This window comes from Hemicordylus capensis, chromosome 15 (genome assembly GCF_027244095.1).
Source record: "Hemicordylus capensis ecotype Gifberg chromosome 15, rHemCap1.1.pri, whole genome shotgun sequence".
Taxonomy (NCBI): Eukaryota; Metazoa; Chordata; class Lepidosauria; order Squamata; family Cordylidae; genus Hemicordylus; species Hemicordylus capensis.
Genome location: NC_069671.1, coordinates 17,629,281 through 17,649,325, shown reverse-complemented (window position 1 = coordinate 17,649,325; position 20,045 = coordinate 17,629,281). Strand labels below are relative to the sequence as shown.

General features: G+C 45.6%; 1 protein-coding gene across 1 annotated transcript in view; it reads right to left on the bottom strand.

Moving 5' to 3' along the window:
• MED13L (mediator complex subunit 13L) overlaps window positions 1-20,045 on the bottom strand; it is a 129,061-nt gene that overhangs the window by 46,428 nt on the left and 62,588 nt on the right. The window contains exon 5 of the mRNA XM_053279918.1: window positions 529-674. Within this exon, the coding sequence (XP_053135893.1) occupies window positions 529-674 (146 nt within the window). The remainder of the gene's footprint in view (window positions 1-528; window positions 675-20,045) is intronic.

The following is a 20,045-nucleotide window of genomic DNA, read 5'->3' as shown; positions in this document are numbered from 1 at the left end:
CCGGATTTCAGAAAGGATCCAGGCTTTGGTCCCAACACTGCAGGAGAGTCATCGCCTTAAACTCTCCTTTACATTGTGAAGAAATGTTACCCACCTTGTCCAATCAAAGTACTTGGTGATCATGTGGGAACTACTCTCCAAATCTGACAAGGTGGATAGAGCAAGTTTTGGGCAAGTAGTGATGGAAGTCACCAGTGCTATGGAGAGTTACAGAATCAACAGACTTGCCCATTGTGAGCATGTCTGAGAGATAATATTCTGCTCCATGCCCAGAGTGGTTTACTGGCAGGGGGAAGAAGAAGAAGAAGAAGAAGAGGCTTCCAGGCTTCACTGAACAGATGCAGGCATCTGGTGGGCCACTGTGTGAAACAGGATGCTGGACTAGATGGGCCTTCTTGGGCCTGATCCAGCAGGACTGTTCTTCTGTTCTTAATCAGTATGCCTGGGATGGAATCTACCTCATGTATATATGGAAGGCACTGCTCCAGAGCAAGAGGACATAGACAGGCTGCATGCAGGCCTACTTACCTTGGAATGGCGTGGGGGAGGACTGGGCCATATGGAGATGCTCCTCACTGATCAGATAGATAGGCTGGTGCTGGGCGATCTCCACACTGGTGCACACATTACTTTCTCCATGCAGGAAAAACGTGAAGGCGCAGGACAAATGCTCACTAGAGGCGGGGAGGGAGAGAAAAACAAATTAATCACAACGTCACTGCTTCAGAGAAGGGGGCGGGAATTAACATCATATGGGTTCTGTAAAAACAAGGACTGCAAAACAGTGGAAGGAAAAAAAGGGAATGAATATCCTCTAGAATGTGTGCCAAAGCATCAGAATGGCAAGCAAGACGCCTTACTCTTGTCTAAGGGAGAGCGGTTAAAAGCAACAAGGAGAAAACAACCGGAGAGAAAAACAAACATTGATTTCACATGAGTGGTGGCAAAAGAAGCACCTAGTTTACCACAAGCCAGCAACAAGAATAGCCTTCTACGTGTGGCTAAGAAAAGTGTAGCCTCTAGATCCAGTAGACCTGAAAGTGCATATTCTCCCGTCCGCCTAATCACCAATCCTGACTGGTATAGAAGTGACATTTAAAAACCCATTATGAATGTGTCTTTACAGGCCAAAATGTGATGGGTTATTGGGTGGGAGTGGGGGAATGGGTTACTGGAAAAAACCCATTTCCTAGACAGTCTTGGCCAATATTTATCATCCTTAGTAGAAAAAAATTAATGACAAGTTGGGAAGCTGAAGATAAATACTGGTTGGTTTTCACAGTAGAGTCTGGAGAACACACATACATGTGCAGGACAATACACAAACGCCAACCCGCACATACAAACAAGTCGCCCCTCATAGGGACTATATGCGTTCTGAGTTAAACCAAATTTTGGAACACAACCCATTTGTAAGTTGGGGACTCCCTATATACACTTTATTCTGGTGTTCCAGAGCCTTTGGATGGGGCCGTTTATAAATGTAATCAATAAACAAACAATACCAGATGTCACCAACATGAAGTGTGCAAACCTGCAATGGCAGCAGAATAAATACAATCCAGACACTGGTTAGTGAGGGTTATCACGTGAGAACCTGTGAAAGGGGTACATACATGTCTGCCAGGAAGCAGCTTCCTGGCCGATGCCCAGTGCATGTCTGCAGGCATGCATCTCCCTTGCACATAGACATGGTTTTATGGACCATGGCAATTGGCTCTGCTGCCAAATGCAAATTCACTCTGAAGGAGCTTCTGGCAAGAAGTGGAAGTGGAAATCACTCGTGCATCTACTTTTGATGCTAATAACCAAAGAGGGATCTTATCGCGCACACACACCCTGCAAAGAAATCCAGGGGCTCCAGATGTGCAAGCTCTCTTGTCAGATGTTAAGACACGGGACGAAGAGCAGAAGTGTGGGTGACTTTCTCGGCATGATGTAACATCCCAAACATGAGCGCTGACATTCCTGGAGATCTAAAATGTTCAAAGGGATCTCCTAGGTGTGGGCACTTCCAGTCACGCTCTCTGCGGCACCACCCTGTCATTGCTTTACCACTCTAAGTCGCAAGCAGAATTGCGATGTCCACACCGCAGCAGATACTGTGTGTTTGGTGGACATGGCAGACTAAACCTCCCCCCGTTATTCCTCCTGTTTGTGTTGTGCACTGAACAATCTGCATGTACCTCTGGGGGTGGGGGTAGGAAGTCAAGAAAAAGGCAGTAGCTGATGCCCTAACAAAATTCGGAGGGACTACAGGGGCATTCTGACCCTCAGCAATGCATTTCCAATCTTGCGAAGGCCTTGCAGAGCACAAGCAGTGCTGAGAAGTCTAATGGTTCTTGCGCATTAGCATGCATGCATGTGGGGAGGTGCTCCTCCAAGCGCCCATGCTCCACCAGTCAGGATGTCAGCCGTAGCATTAACGGCCCACCAGGCCGCCACAGAGCAGCTGTAATGCGGTGCTCAAAAAATTCAGATCGCTTCCCCATGAATAAACGCGGCAACTTATTTATTTCTTGCATTTCTATACCGCCCTATACAATGAAGTCCCTGGGCGGTACACAATCTAAAAACCATTAAAACATTGACAAAAACAAAACCATTTAAAAACACAAATTTAAAAAATCTAAAACCGGAAGCTTTTAAACTATAAACTAAAAGCCTGGCTAAACTGGTATGTTTTGAGGGCTCATAACAACACTCAGAGAAGGGGAAACTATTCCCATTAGCCTAAGCATGGGGCGAAATGCAAGTAGACAATAGATGGGTGACGACATCACATGACGACACTGTGCAGATTCCCACCCTGCCACCAAAGAGTGAGGAAGGTGTGTCAATCCCAACCAAACACCATGTCTGGAAATGCTCTCTATCTGCTTGGAGGCTGGAGAAAGAATCCCAGGGCGGCATTCCCAGAAAAAGCCAGAATGAGCCAAGGGAAACACATCTGCGGGATTTATTCAGGGGTACATTCAGTAGTGCTTACACAGGCAGGAATGACGGACAAGGAAGCACGGAGGTGGGCGCTCCACTTCCAAGAGCATGCACTTCCAGTCATAATCTGCCCACCAACGGAACAGAAGGAAGGCAAACGCTGATTTCAGCTGGTCGTCTGAGCGAGGGAACATCTTGTCAATCAAGCTGCCGTTGGCTTCGACGCAGACTACCGCCTCGATTCCAATCCCTTTGACGAGCCATTCACGGACGCGCAGTAACGGCTCCCTTGGCCTTCCTCCAGGGGGCGCCCTTGCAGTGCTTAGCAAGGGAATCGGGTGAGAGAGGCATTGAGTCATCCCTCTGGCAAGAGACTGGCTATTTTAAATAATAGCTTTCAAGACCCCAAACAATCGAGATCAAGGCTTGGGGACTCCCCCCCCCTTGACACTTTTGATCATTTTTGCTAGCTTCTGAGAGACACGTTTACTCTGCTAGCATACCTGCCTTTTACGGTCTTTTTAAAATACTGTATCCGTCAGGACAGAACTGTGCTCCCCCCCCCCCCAAGCCATACCAAACGGTAGACATTATCCCTCTCAAGTACAATACAACTCACTCATTCTCACTCTAATTATATACATGGGCGTGAAAGCCAAGTCAGGGCTTTCCATTAATCTAACTCGGGGGCAGGTAACCTTGGCTCTCGAGCTGCTGTTGAACTACAACTCCCATCACCCCCAGCCACAATAAACGGCAGCTGGGGACTATGGGAGTTATAATTCAACAACAGCTGGAGAGCCAAGCATGCTTAGCCCTGGTCCAACTGCTGGCCATCAACATGGCTAACAACCAATCTGTAACAAGCCACTGCAAATTATTCCGTGGCCTTTCTTTGTACGTAACCCACCGTATGTTTTAGAGCAGAGTGCTGAGCTGAGAAGGTCTGGAGATGTGCTTGACAGCAGACCTCCAAGTAAACAGCTCTCCACAAGCATGCCAATGGCCTCCTGCTTGCATTTTGCCTTGCTGGTTCAGAGAGCGAGGCAAGGAAAACAAGACCTCTGCCCCAAGCAGGGCTGCAAAACCTTGGCCCTCCAGCTGTTTTGGGACTCCAGCTCCCATCACCCCCCAGCGGCTAATAGTCAGGGAGGATGGGAGTTGTGATCCAGCGTCTGCAGGAGGGCCACGGTCTCGCTGAGCTGCTGCCAGTCAGATGGGCTCGGAGGACCCACTTAGGATGAGTAGGAGCTGCCTTGTGCTGAAGGGGGAGAGGAAAGGCAGAACAGCCCGGTCGCTCTGCAAGGAATGGAAAGCGGAGGAGGAGGAGGAGGAGGAGGAGGGTGGAAAAACATCACAGAGCACGTCCTCACTCACAAGGGCTTATCCTGGCCACACCCTGCTTCTCAACAACTATTACTCATCACTCATGACAATGGATGAGAGGGTTTCCCCAGCTCCATTCCTTTGCTGCTAGCTGTGCTCGGTTCATTCATTTACATTTAGATTTCCCAGTTGTCTTTCATCCTTGCATCTCAAGGTGGGAGGCACCATGGACGCAGCACAGCATACATATAGAAATGCACCTCACACACAACATTTAAAACAAGAAGGGAGGAGGAGAAGAAAACAGAGCACATATAGGTAACACAGGAAGTAGCACACAAAGAAATAACCAGCAGGTATGAGCCACCTAATGGCGCAGCAGGAAATGACTTGACTAGCAAGCCAGAGGCTGCCGGTTCGAATCCCCGCTGGTGTGTTTCCTAGACTGGTGTGTTTCCTGCATGGGAAACACCTATATTGGGCAGCAGTGATATCAGGAGATGCTGAAAGGCATCATCTCAGACTGCGTGGGAGATGGCAATGGGAAACCCCTCCTGCATTCTACCAAAGACAACCACAGGGCTCGGTGGTTGCCAGGAGTTGACACCGACCCGACAGCACACTTTACTTTATGAGGAACATAGGAAGCTGCCTTATGCAGAGTCAGACCATTGGTCCGTCTTGCTCAGGACTGTCTACATTGACTGGCAGCAGCTCTCCGAGGTTTCAGGCAGGAATCTTTCCCAACACTACCTGTTGTCGGGGACTGAACCTGGGACCTTCTGCATGCAAGCAGATGCTCTACCACTGAGCTACAGCCCCATCCCCTCACAGGGATATCTTACAATGCTCACATGTAGTCACCTGTCCCGAGAAAAACCAAGGTAAACCCTGCTTAGCAAAGGGGACAATTAATGCTTGTTACTGCAAGGGCGGCTCTTCTCCCCAAACGCCACCAACCAAAATTGCTCAAAGGCCCAAAGAGAACAGTTGTTAAGGATGTGTGTGTGTGTGTGTGTGTGTGTATATACATATATATACATATATATACATATATATATATAGAGAGAGAGAGAGAGAGAGAGAGAGAGAGAGAGAGAGAGAGAGAGAGAGAGAATATACATATATACACACACACACACTTACACTTTCTTACGCAGCATATGGATGGGAAGGGATATGCAGGTTGATGCACCAATACTACACTCTGTTGGGTTCAAGCGTAAAGGATGAATATAGGAATGCTTTTAATGCTTTAAAAGCATTTTTCTTGCATGCCATAGGAAGACAGACATTCAAAGCAGAATGGTTCCTTTTTCTAGGCATTAGAACTCCTTTTAAAGAGCTATTTTTATCTCGGCTCCAGGAAAACAGATTCTGCTGCCTGATAAACGTCGCCAATCATGCTCTACCCTTGTACTCAAATTTGCACATTTAGAAGAGCAATCTAATGATTTATCGACATTAACCTTCAGGTTTATGAAGACACTCTCACCGATACAATCGGTGAAACGACAGCCATGTCCTCTAGCACCTTAAAGGCTAACTAATCTATAGTGGCATATGTTTTCGTAGGCTAGGTCCTACTTTGCCAGTTATATGAAATGTCATTGGAAAGTTAAGCAGGGGAAAAGGTGAGACAAGTTTACATAAGCTATTTTACTGTGACGCATTTTAAAGGAAAATAAAAAGTTAAAATAGCTTTCTTCACCCCAAACACTCTTTGTAAATATGAGGCACAACACAGAGCCCCTTCACACTTCATACAGCAGCCTGGCTAGACCAGCCTTTGCTGTGGCAACCATGAACGGTGAACAAGAACCTTTTCCTTTAAGCTGGTGTTTACTTTCCAATGAGAATCCTGAACCATGTGGTTCACATACACCTGCCTGCTCTGACTAATATATGGCGAGAAGTTGTGGCTCCAGTTTTGGGGCTTGCCTTGGTTTTTCGGTTTTTAATTAAGGGGGCTGAATTGGGCATGTCTGGAACCAGCAATATCTAACGTGGTGGCAATTTAACTGAGGTTTTGGCAAATTCGGAGGCTCCATGGAGGCCCTGAAAAGGACTGGGGAGCTGGAGAGATTGGTACAAGTCTCCGGAAAATGTCCATCTGTGTTTTAAGGAGGCAAGTCGCCACATCACACATAAGGGGTGACGTAAGTATCAGCATTACACTGATGCTACCGATGCCACATCCGGGGGGGGGGTCAATTTCCAGCAGAAACACTTAATGCAAGTGCAGATAAATAAATGCTTCAATCAAGTAAACCTAGTGAAGATTTCTTTAAGTGAGCAACAACCCCAGTTACAACACCGCTTCCTTTGTGGAGGCCAAAAGACCTTCCAGCAGATGGATGGGTTGCTTGCAATCCCAGGTCCAAAACATTGTGAGCTCATGGGAGGGCCCATGACGGAGGCCAGAAGACCTTCAACCACTACCTGGGAATATAAGGAACTTCCCTTTTATCATGCAAATGGCTGACAAAGCAAATTCTGCCCTAGCTGTGCAAATTACAAACCTCAGAATATAGAACATCCTGCCTCACTGCAGAAATTTAATTAGGTCAGGAGTCTAACTCTTCAAGGTCCCTGCCTCACCCTGCAACTGAAACTTGAAGACAACGGCCACAACCCAACAGTATTTTTTCCCCATTACATATTTTTTCCTCTCTCCTCCTTTCTCCAGTATATAAATATTTCTAGCAATAGTAGTGGGTTCCCACCCCAACACCCAAAGAAAATCACTCGGAGCAACATGCCTCAGATCAGATTAAGATCAAATTAAGACTCACCAGCCTAAACCCACTGGACTAAATAATCATTTGGGTCCTCAAATGATTCGGTAACTGTACAAGAACTTTCAGGAGCCATAAGATTCACATACCCAAATCCCCTTGTGAATATTAATTAACCTGTTTCTTGCAGTAGCATCCAGAATGTTGAGATAACCGATTCACAATGCAGAAAGTGTTTAGATAACATAGAGAGTGTTTAGATAATGTTATGAACCCATTATCTTGACACTTTGGAAGGCCTTCTTGCCAGAACTAACTTGCTAGAACTAATTTGCTTGACTCTTGATATTCTGTTCTCACTGATCTTATCTCTAACCCTCTCTTACTGTTTCCGTTCACAAGCAAAGCAGAGGTATCAGCTTACAGCCCAGGGTTGTCACCAGCTGCCAAGGCAATACAAAGGCAGAAACAGGCCAACGGAAGGCTGCCTGCTCCTGACGAGAGCTTGCCAGCTAACAGACATTCTGATCGGTGTTCACATTGCAGTGCAAACTGATTCCCAGGTTCACTTTTGCCAGACGCTCAGTGACAGCACCTGCCCTCTGATCTGAGAATTACAGCCTGCCCTGGGCTCACCTACCTATCTATGGAGTAATATGTGCAGCTGAACCTCCTTTGGCTAGAGAACTTCCAAAACTACAGCTGACCTATCAGATGTCAGCATGCCAGGAATCCTAAATCTCATGGTTGGAAAGAACGCACTGGAAGTGTACTGGAGGCCACAAAACGGTTGTTCGCAATCAGGCCACAATAAAAGAAGCTCCAACCAGAGCTCTACAAACCCAGTAGCCAACAGTGACTGAACACAAACACTGCATTCCCCAAAGCTGTCAAGGAACTGAAATCTGTTATCTCCCTGGGCTAAAAACTCAATTCTACCTCTAACTTCCTGGTGGTTTTTATGTAACTTCACTCTACTCTCTGCATTAAGACGGCTTTTTTTAAATAGCAAAAGCAGACAGATAAAGCTGAGAACGGTGCTGCTAGTTTCTCTCTGTAACAGGTCACGCCTGTCAATTCAACTGTATGGGCTTCAAGTACGTTACTAGTAAAAGTGCATTACTTCTCTATTCCCGGCAGGCTTTTGCCTTTAGAACAGCAGTAAAGGTTATTTACAGGGCTGGAAAAATCTCAGATATCTTCGTCAGCTGATGTGTGCTTCCAGGAATTTGAAATTTTATACTTTTTCAATAATATTTTAAGTATTAGTGAAGGTATATCTACATGTTAACAATTGAAGAAACTCTGTAGTACACAAAAGACTCATTCTGGACATTTCAAAATGAATCAATTCCCTGGACTTATTTTCCTGGAAATAAGCCTAGCATTCAGACATTTTATTCACTGGAAAATTTTATTTCAAAACATCAGCTTAAAAACAAAAAATAGCCTGGTGGATATATAATTATGTCCTACAGGCTATCATTCATATCTGAAGACTCAATCCAAACAGTTCAGACACAGTCCTAATTTCTTCTAAAAGAGATGTTCCTTCTTGGGAGTAGCTTCACTCCACTGTTTCTGTCAAGCTATTCTCCAAACAGAAGTTATTCCAGCTGTTAGACCCCATCTGGAGTAGTGGTGGGTCCAGTTCTGGGCAGAGCACTTAATGGGCACAAATGTGAACAGGTCCAGAGCAGGGCAACCAAGATGTTCAGGGGTCTGGAAAACGAGCCCAATGAAGAAGGACTCAAGGAGCTGCATGTTTCACCTGGAAAGACGGAGGGGAGCCCTCTTCAAAAGGTCTAAAGGGCTGTCACCTACGAGAGGGCACAGACTTGTTCTCTGCTAAATCAGAGAGCAGGGCAAGATTCAACGGGCTTCCGTGAGGGGAGATTTTGGTTGAACATTCAGAGGAACCACTTCACGGGTGCAAGGGGTGGTGAGCTTTCCCTCAAAGCGGCTCTCCAAGCAGAGCTCTTGGTCTGTTTGCATTTGGCTGCTTGAGCATGTGCTGGCCCCAACCTTGGAACGGAGCTCACCAACACCATCCCTCGTCCCTTCCCCTGACTCCAACTTTCTGCCCTCTCACTTTCATTAATACTTCTAATAATACGTTTTAATATAGTAATTAGTGTGCTGAAAACTGACCTCTGCTTCCACACACCAAGTCACGGTTGGTTCTGGCCCACCGGGACATTTGAGCTGTGCACCCCAGCACAGACAAAGTATTTACCCAGATTGTTTCAAAGCAACATTGTCCTTGCTTCTTTGGGGCTGACATCCAGACTAACAAATAGAGTCCCTGTGTGCAATTGGGAGCAGCAGTTTCCAGTGATCTCCCCTTCCCTCAGCAGCACCTGAAAAAGCCACGTTCCTTAGGGTTAGACATCTTTTCAAGAGGCATATCGGGCTGCAGAGAGAGATCACGGAAATCCCCACCGCGCCCGCACATATGGCATTTTCTTCCTGCACACACACACTGTCTGGGAGTCTTCCATGGATAGAGGTGATGAGAACAATCCTCCGAAACTTCCCTCAAGGAAGCGCCCATGTCTCGTTTGCTCTCTCATTTGTTATTGGAAAACACATCATGTCTTTATATGAAACAGTCGATGCACCAAAACACAGCAGTCCTACAGAAATTTCATGTTGTGCATAAAAGGAGATGTCTGCATTTCCATAGCCCATTTTGCTATCAAATCGTGTAAAACTGCACTGACTTAACGGTATGCCATTTAAACGAAACCCTAGTGCCTGAAAAGAAATTTGCATTGCTTGTTCATTGATCAGCATCTACAGTCAGCTGCATGTCTCTCAAACAGGCCAACAGCAACCATGATTGAATCCTGCTGTTCTGTAGGTGCCTGAAATCCTCCAGTAACTCCCAAAGAGGGCCAGCCTTTGACAGAACATTCAGTGTCTTGGCACCAAGGGGAGCGCGCTGCTGACTCAGGAGCTCTGCCAGTTCAAACAATTTTATTGGAAGCAAAGCACTGCGAATATTAGCTGTGCAGTGAAGTCTCAATCACAGGCAGGAACAAAATAGTTGGAGTTTGAGGTCAACGCGATGCCATTAGCTGCTGTGGCAGAATGTCTCTCTGTTTGCTGGTGGGAATCATAAGCCATTTTAGATGACTGCAATGTGAGATCTAAATAGAGTTAGCCATCAGACTCATTAACAGCTGGCAGTGTATTAATTACTACGAGGTAGCCATATTTCCTACACAGACACATTTGCATGGCCTCTGACCTCAGGCTGCTAATGCCAGTCGACAGAAGAGGCAAAGAATTAAACTCACCACTGATCACTTCCCCAGCAAATTACTAAAATGGACAAATTTAGATTAGGAAGAGTTCAAAAGGCATCTCCGTGGTCAACCACTGCAACACAGGCAACAGCCGCCGGGAGAACGGCTATGCTACACTGAATAGGGACCACTGCTCTCCCTCTGCTAAATACAAATGAACTACACTTCAGATACAAATGAACTACACCGCCTGTGCCCAGTTAGCAGGGGATGGTGCCCATGCAGAGGCTTTTTGGTGGGAGAGCGAAGAGCAACAACATTTCTGCATTTCGCAGAGGACTTCTGCCTCACCATGCTCAGCCAACCTCTAGAGAAACCCAGCCCCAATAAATGGCAATCAACTGGGAGCAATGGGAGTTGCAGTTCAGCAACAGTGGGAGAAGCAAGGCTGCTGTCCCCTGCTCTAGAGTGTGGAAGTTTGTTGTTTCTAATCTGTGACCTAAAGGCCACAGATTAGATGAGGAGAGCTGGTCTTGGGGTAGCAAGCGTGACTTGTCTCCTTAGCTAAGCAGGGTCCACCTTGGTTGCATGTGAATGGGAGACTTGATGTGTGAGCACTGGAAGAGATTCCCCTCAGCGCTCTGGGAAGAGCAGAAGGTCCCAAGTTCCCTCCCTGGCAGCATCTCCAGATAGAGCTGGGAGAGAGACTCCTGCCTGCAGCCTTGGAGAAGCCGCTGCCAGTCTGTGTAGACAATACTGAGCTAGATGGACCGATGGTCTGACTCAGTAGAACGCAGCTTCCTATGTACCACTAGTTTTAAACTGCATGCAGCACTTGATTATTTCACAATGTTTGTTGTACTGATCTACACAGTGCTATGAAGTGTGTCTTCGTTATTTCTACTTCCCAAGTATGGACCCGATATGAAAAAACTGTGACCAGTTCAGAGGGCCCTCACATCCGTGGCAGACCCGATGCACCTACAGAACTCCTCCTGAAGACAAGCATGGCCGTTCGCTTCAATGGAGTTGGGGCAGCCCCACAAGCACATTCCATTGTGTAACCAAAGGCACCCATATTCTTAAAGTGAATGACAATGAAAAATCTGTGTACATGGCATCTCTCTATCCATTGATAGATTGATTGATTAAGTGCCGTCAAATCTGTTTCGACTCTTAGAGACCACATAGATATGATTCTCTCTATCCACCCGTAAGCATAAACAGAGCTGAGAACCAATGAGTTCCTCACAAGGTTAGGCTTGAACCCAAGTTCAACTCCCTACAAACAAGCCTATATTACCCCCACTGATTTTAACAATGAACTGAAAACCTAAATTTATTCACACTTCATTAAAAAGTGAAACCCAAACCCCCACATTGCCCCCACCCCGATACAAAGCCTTTCTGAATTAGACAGACACACTGCAGCAGGAAGGCAGAGAAGGACACAGGTCCCATCTCCAAATCCTTTAAAATAAATAAAAAATACACACACACACACACACACACCTGAACACAGAGTTGGTTGGAGGCAATGCTCTTCCACTGACATCATGCCTGTATCTTGCTACTTAGAGCCTGTTACTATGGCAACAGCTAATGTCTCAATGTCACACTATGAATAATTGCTGGCTGAAAATGAAGAGTGCTACAATCACAGCAGTTCTATATTCAAAAGGGAGAAAAATAAAGAGAGTCTTATGTTCAACTTGACATTAAAAAGTCAAATGTTTAAGTTACAGTGGCATTTATGGTACCCAAGAACAAAGCCAGCCTCCTTTTGTCTTAAGGAGAAGAGAGCGAGTGTGTCTCAGAGGAACCAACAACAGTTGAAATGCTGCAGTCTCTTTATGTCTGGGAAGTGCAAGGATGCCATTCATGGGCAGCCTCTGAAGTGCTGGCATTTCTTCAGCCTTGCCTCCCGAAACTAGGAGGCTCAGAGACATCACTGCCCAGTCGGCAGGCATGCACAGAAAGGGCCAAACGGCAAACCCTCCAGAACAGCCTCTTCAGAACAGCCCACCAGTATTGTGCAGCGAATGATCACAAAGATGGAAATGTTGAAAGAACTCCAAGATGGCTGTTGCAGAGCATTGCACCTCTGTCACTGAATCAATCTCTCGCAGATCTGTCACATTTATGCAAGGGTTCTAATTTCAAGGGCCACATGAGACGTGATGGTGGGGACAGCCGGGGACATGATCTGCCACACTGAAAAGAGAAACAATGAACAGCAGTCCGCAGCCGTCCCCGCCCGCCCGCCCCCCCTTGCCGAGGACTGAGTGAGATTCAAATCTGGACCATGGTGTTGAGTTTAACCCTTTTCCTTATGCTGTTTCCCCCAGAATCTCTCTCTCTCTCTCTCTCTCTCTCTCTCTCTCTCTCTGGAGAAGCCACTGCCAGTCTGGGTAGACAATACCGAGCTAGATGACCCAATGGTCTGATTCAGTGTATGGCAACTTCTTATGTACCTACCTCCAGCTCCCATTTGCTCAAAAGAGAAACTTGCAGATATCCATATAGGTACAGGAGCAAAGGGATTTTTTAAAAAGGAAGGAAAAAAAGCCCTTCCCCAGCATCATGGGCTCATGGGGGAAAACCTCTCCTCGAAAAACCACAGCAGAGCCTATTCACAAATCTCGCATCTAAGTTTGACCTTAAGGGACTGCAGATGCCTCTGCTCGGCAACAACTTGAGATGAGAAAAAAAATCCCTTTATTCTCTTCCTCCCTCACGTCCTGGATTCTCCTCTCTCCAGTCCTCTTAAATATCTCACGCGGGAGAGACGACAAAGAGATAACCTTAGCAGTACCTTCTCTCATACTCTTCCTCAGAACTACAAGACAGGAACATGGAAATTACCAAGTTGGGAGTTCCAACTGATGTGGACAACCATTTAAGGGGGGGTATAATGGTATATTATCCGTTTCCTATGCGCTTATTTACAAACTCTGCATAGAACCACGGGGAGAGGCCGCGACCCAACATGCTCCAGCCAGGTCCACCCAAATCTAGGCTCCGCTCACTAGTCAGCCATTATTCCTAGTTGCCCCCAGCCCCTGGCGTCCTCTCCTCCTTTTCTAGCACTCAGGAAGAGGTCTTAGGAGAGAAGTGGTCCTTCTGTCATTTCCCCAGGAATACGGAGATAGTAAGCCACAGAGGGAGCCCATGGCCTGGATACAGACAACTGCACTAAGGTCGGTAACCCAAATTAAACCTAGATCCAGACAATTGTGTCAAACAGGCCTGAATGTCTCTTGACTCTGCCAAGTCTCCAATGCTCCCATGTGCTCCTTTCTGCTGAGGGAATTCCTTTGTCCTCTGTGGAAATCTCCTCCTGGAAACCTTCTTCCTCTGCCCTGCCCACGAACTCCTCCTCTTCTGTGACGAGGGTCAGTGTAGAAAGGCATGTCTCAAGCCTCTCTGCTCTCTCTTGCGACGGAGCTACTAGCTTCCTCTTGACGCAGGTGTGACTCAAATTTTCTTCAGGCAGGAAAGCAGACACGGTGGATATGGCTGCCATTGCAAGCGCCATCATTTGGACTGGCAACAATCCATACCGGAACTTCAGTGCTCCAAAGCAAAGGGGGCATCTTTTTTCCCCGTGAGTGCTTTAGGAGGAGCTCAATTAGGCAGGAGCGTACGTGCATACAAGAATGCTGGAGGTCTCGGCTGACCAACAGCCACACTTTGAATTCCCTGGACTATTTCCTTCCAAGATGGCAGAAGAATGCAACAGGGCCAGTAGCTGGGTGCCATTTCATTTGTCCAAAGCCAAGGGAGAGAAAAATGTGAAGAACATGAATAGTTTACAGCAAACACTCACCTCATTGCCAAGGTGCAATGAATGCCTTCAGAAACAGATATCTTTGTGCGAGCATTTGGCAATTTTGAATCATTCTGGTTAGCTTGCAAAGATATGTAGGTGGTTTTATGCACAGAGAGAGTCACTCTTCCTTTAATCTTTACAAAGTGGATGTTTTTCAACCTAGGAGACTGTCTTGAGTCAGGCCATTGGTCCATCTAGCTCAGACCTGTCTCTACTGACTGGCAGCCATGTGTCAGGCGCTCCACCTGGAGATCCGACATATCAGACCTGGGACATCTTTGCAAGCACTCAGTGTGATGTTCTACCACTGAGCTAGAGCCTCGTTCCATTTCCCTCATGGCTTCTTCTCCAAAACACCCAGTGTCTATAGACCTAGATAGCCGTATGGGCCAATGGGGAAAATGTACACATGCTTACCCCAGCTGGCCATTTGGCAGAATGGGCAAGTTACCTTTCTGCTTAAAAACTGACGTCTATTCATCTGACTGGCTACATGTGCCCATCATCCCACCTGTGTGTGTGTCTGCACAGGATTCTGGCCACTGTTATGATTTCTTTTCCTAGTTCAAATTATATTCCATTCCCTGACCACTGCAGAGATCATCATTGTTAACATATGCAGGCTGCTTACCATCTCTATATGACAAGTATATAAGCTATTACATCTGAAGAGACTTGTTCAATTTGTTCTCCTTCGTGTTTTTAATGATCAGTCACATTAGTGTCTTTAAAGGCAATTTAATTTTCATTTCAGAACCTGTGAATTATTTTTTGATCGCAATATATTATTGGCATCAGTGTCTACAAGGATTCCTGACATCTGGAAAACCATAGGACAAAACCTGCTGATTTTACAGTGCCTTTACTTGTTTCAGAGTAACAGGCTCCTAGCCAAGGTCACCATAAATTGCAAATGGATTATGAAGCACAAGTCCAAACAAGGTGTCAGAGAAGTAATTTTCTCCTCTGTTGCTTGGGGGGTGGGAGTAGCTCTTTAATCCTATTTGCACCCAAATCTAGGTGGTATTGAGACCACCATTCCAGTACGAGAATACCCAATCACGTTAAAAGCTTTGTTCAAGTGGACGAGGCTAGTTGCTCAGCAGTTTAAATATTGAGTGCTAGTGTCTTAATGTTTATTCCTAATCTTGTTTAGGTCTGGCACTTTAACTAAAGAAAATTAATTCCAGTTCTGAGAAATCGGGAGTAATTTTGTAACCATGCAAACATTACCAGGCTGGCACATTGTATTTATCTGAATCCAAGACTAGGTTTTTTCAACATTTTTTGATAATAGAAATCAGGAGGTCATCTTCAATTCAGAGTCCTTGTTCCATCTGAGTAAATGCAGGTATGGCCTTTACTTTTTAAGGGGGTTGCCTAAATGCAGAGTCCTCTTCGATTCGGGTAAATGCAGTAGCAAAAACAAAATGCCGAAGATGGTTTGCCATTATGCAACCCTCCCTAGAGGAGCAGCCTATAGTCAGGTACCTTTAATTTCGAGTTGAGGAAGGAACAGCACAACTGCCACCTGGCATTATGGTGCAAAGCACGACAGCTGTCTTCACTGCTGCCTTGCCAGAGATTAGCCACATATTCACTGGACTAGATCTTCTCATCTTCTAGATCAAGCTTGCTCAACTTAGGCCCCCAACTGCTCTGGACAACAACTCCCATAATACCCAGCCACAGTGGCCAATAGCCAGGGGTTATGGGAATTGTAGGCCAACACCTGTAGGTGGGCCAAAGCTGAGCAACCCTATCATAGAGCCACCAGACTACTGGAAGAAGCCAATACAAAGACAGAACGATGCACAGAGAGTGTGTCCATGCAAATCACAGATCTGAGAGATGAATTTAAATATGTGTTGGCAAGTACCAGCTCCAGTGCAGAACTATGATCCTTAAAAGGAAGGCTGCATGAGCAAGGATCTGAAAGATGATCCACACAAGTTAATGAAGCAGTGATAGACTGAATACATGGATCATTAATGGGTAATGGCTCCTGTGAAAGGGTCTTCAGTGCCGAGGGCCTGCTTGTTTATATGGAGACAACTTTGGCTTACCAGCCTAAGCTGGTCCACTTGGCCTCCATCATCCACATTTTAGTGACCTCTCAGACTGACTACTGCATTGGGCTACTCTCATTTTGTATCCAATTAGTTCTCTTCTAGTGGGCTACCCAGAAGACACTGAAGATTTTCACTTGCTCTGGCTTCTCTCTGACTAGCACTTGAGTGTTGCCTTTAACGTTGCCAAGTTTTGTGCTGCTGTATGCAAGATGCAGCAATGAGTTAGTTAAGGATACGGATGATTGTGTTACATAAAGTTTGACTTTTTGGTTGTATTTGTAGAGTTGTTCTACTGAGTAGCATGATGTGGTATAGCTGGTTGGAGACCATAATAAAGTTGGATTGACTCTCATTTTGTCTACTACACCACGGGACTCCCTTTGAAGACTTCCACTCCTGGATATAACTTAGCTTCGTGGATATAAAGGGAAGCCTGGCTTTATTTGGACTGATGCTGCTGCTAGCAACACTGCACGCCATTTTATTTTATTTCTGTTCCTGAGACAGACAACATTCATTCCAAGTCCCCTCTCTTTGGCGCTAGTAGCAACTACTAGGTGGCCATCCGCTCCTCATGCCCCATCACAGTTTTTAGAAAGCGAGGGAAATCTTGGCTCTTTACCCAGGCTTGTTTGAAACAACAGAAATAATATGACTGTTTCTATTGTAGCTGCTTTGTATTTTTTAGGGTTATATTGTGCTTGTTTTTCATCTTTTACTCAGATTGGTATTTTTACATTCTAGCGTAATATTTTAACTGTGCGATTTTTATAGTCTTGTTTTAACTTTTGTGTGAACTGCCTTGAGAAGGTTTTGATGAAAGGCACTATACATTTTTTTAAAGAATAAATAAAATTATTATTTAATATTACACACCAGTCATTTGTACATGGTGTGATGTTATTTCCCTTGAATCTGTAGGCCTCCGGAGTGAGAGCCCTCCGATGCTGCGGCAATTCACCTCATCTGTAGAAACAGCATCCTCCACCTCAGGCAATTAACTTGCAAGTGTTTGCACTTTCCACAACTTGCGTGATTTAATGGTAATCAGGACGTGGCCACGTTATATTATATGCTCAAATGGTCCTCTAAATAAGCAACCTGGCGGGGCAGCACAACACCACAAGCTGCACTGATGTGCCGAGAGCAGCTCTGTGGGAACTGGAATGGCCCTGTTTATCACCTCCTGTTGTCTGACCTGCTCATGATAAATACACGGGCACCCGTGATGTGCCAGGCACTACAGCACCACCTGGGCAACCACGGGGCACCAGGAGGCAACAACTGCCCCTGCTGAGGCTTCCACGTATGACATTCAGCAGTATAACACTACATGGTAAAGAAATTATCTGGCTTCAGCGTACAAGAGTGTGTGTGACGGAGGAGAGCTCTCAAGAGCCCTGCCCCATGGCTGCATTGGCTCAACTTTGATGCCAAACCACGGTTAAGGAAGCTTACCTGTGTTTAGAGTAATGTGATATCCCACCTTTTTAAGAGCAAGGACCTCAGGAGGCGGCATACAAAAGTGACAATAAGTGTCACAATCAAATACAGCTACACACAAATTAAATACACATCAAACAATACTCGGTTCGAGCCAAAACAAGTCCAAGTAACAGCAACAACAGCAGTTGTTCTATTGCAATTCATAGTGAGCATTAATTGTCCTCTTTGCTAAGCAGGGTTCACCTTGGTTTGCATTTGGATGGATGACTAGATGTGAGTCCTTAGGGGATGGGGCTGTAGCTCAGTGGTAGGAATATCTGTTCTACATGCAGAAGGTCCCAGGTTCAATCCCTCCCTGGCAGTATCTCCCGGCAGGGCCTGGAAAGACTCCTGTCTAAGACCTTGGAGAGCCACTGACAGTCAGGCACTGAGCTAGATGGACCCTGACATCGTATAAGGCAGCAGTTCAAGTCCTTCATACACTGGGACCAGAGCACCTGAAGGAGCACCTACACCCATAGAATCCTGGTTCAACCACTAAGATCAAGCTCAATTCAGTTAGAGGCTTCATAGAAGAGAAGGGTCCCGACAGCCTTCTAAATTGATGTCAGTTGGCCAAATCTCTCCAAGAAAGATGATGGCACCACAAAAGCAGCCCTGCCTCTATCTATCCCCAACCAAATATGCGACAGTGGCATGCCAGAAAGCAAGACTTGCAAGCTTGATCTTAATGGCTGGACAGGTTTCCAAGGGTGTAGGCTTCAGGAGCTTGTAAGGCTTTTAAGATCAACAGCAGTATTTTGAATTGGGCTTCACAGATTTCAGGTGACCTCTGCATTGACAAGCCATGTTTTGCAATCAGCTAAGAACACCAGAATCAGAAGCCACAGTTTTAAGCTGTCATTATACTAGTCAAAGTAGTTGCTATACCAAAGTTGGAGCCAAAAAAAGACCCACAACACTGCAGCACAGATTACACTCTACTTAAATCACTCACTCAATTTTTACACAAGAAGAGTAAAGCATTTCCATAAAACTGTATATTTAAAGAGACAACATGAAGCAGTAGCATCTCACATTATTTTCATTTTCTATTATTACAAATGAAGTAACAGGCTATCAGATCTGAAAATGGAACATTATCTTTTGCGTAGTCTTCCCACACACAAATGTACACTATTTCCCCCCCGCCCCCAAATTAATCCATAATGCAGTTATGCCTGAAAGTGGAGTGCATGTAACTCAAATGCATGGTGCAGGACCATGGAAAAACCCACAATGTCTACCAAATGAAAAGGATGACTTCTGCCACAGATGTACTGAGAAATGGCAGCGTGTGTGTGTGTGTGTGTATGTAAATTTCTGTTTTGACCGTCCCAAAGTAGGCTGTAGGGAACATGCTCTCTGTGGAGCATCCGCCGGCCGAGTGCTTTAATGATCTGTTTTCTCTTTAAGATGAGAAGCTTATTCTGAAATCAAGGTTTTACCCTGATGTACAATTCAAGTCGTCATGCAGGGGTAACCATATTAGAATAGCCATTCAGAAGCCAAAAGGAGCTTCTCGGTGTGTTCTGATGCCCTTAAGACAATTCATTATGGATATCGTAAGTGACAAGACTGTGTGGCAGGCTGCACAACTGGGAGTCCTGACAAATCTAATTAACAGCACATCGGGGGTACTTTGCTTATCCTGTACATACTCTGCCGGTCTTGAGTGTCTAATGAGGAAAGCAGCTTAAGCATTCCGAGAGCTTCACTAGTTGAACGCCACAACCACAACCAGGCTTCCTCTTCAAATCCTCTGATGTTCAAATGCTTCACATAGTTGTGTAAACAAAGACATCCCCGTCAAGAGAACTAAAGCAGTTCTCAATGCTACTGACAAAGGAAGCCGCTGGAAAACGAACCAAGTTGCTTCACAGTCCGCTCGGCTGCCACTTGTGCATCAAGAGCGCTTTGAGTTAATGTTATAATTGGAAGCACTTAAAACATTCATTTGTATTTGGCTTATGCACTTTTCGTGGATTTCGCCAAGGAGACGCAGCAAAACGAACCACCAAAAATTTCATTTTTATAGAGTCTAACTGAAAGTTAAAGTGGCTCCTCTAACATTCACAGCTCCCCAACACCGCTACATGCTTCCACACACCAACAGTTGTACAACATGCTGCATTTAGTTAATGATGCATTACCGGTTTCGCCATTCTAACTATAGCAACCCACAACATTCAAAGTTGGTGTGTGATGTTTAATCTGCTCTCTAGTAGCCAAGTACAGCAACCGTACCACATTCCAGGTTAAGCAGCCTGCCGTTTGACTCACACAATACAAATCACAAATGCCATCACAAGCTGCTAGATAAGACGCAAGAGTGATTCTCCCTATTTTCGGGAAACGTACTATAGCCATGCAAACCATGGCACTGTGAATTACACAGGAGTCT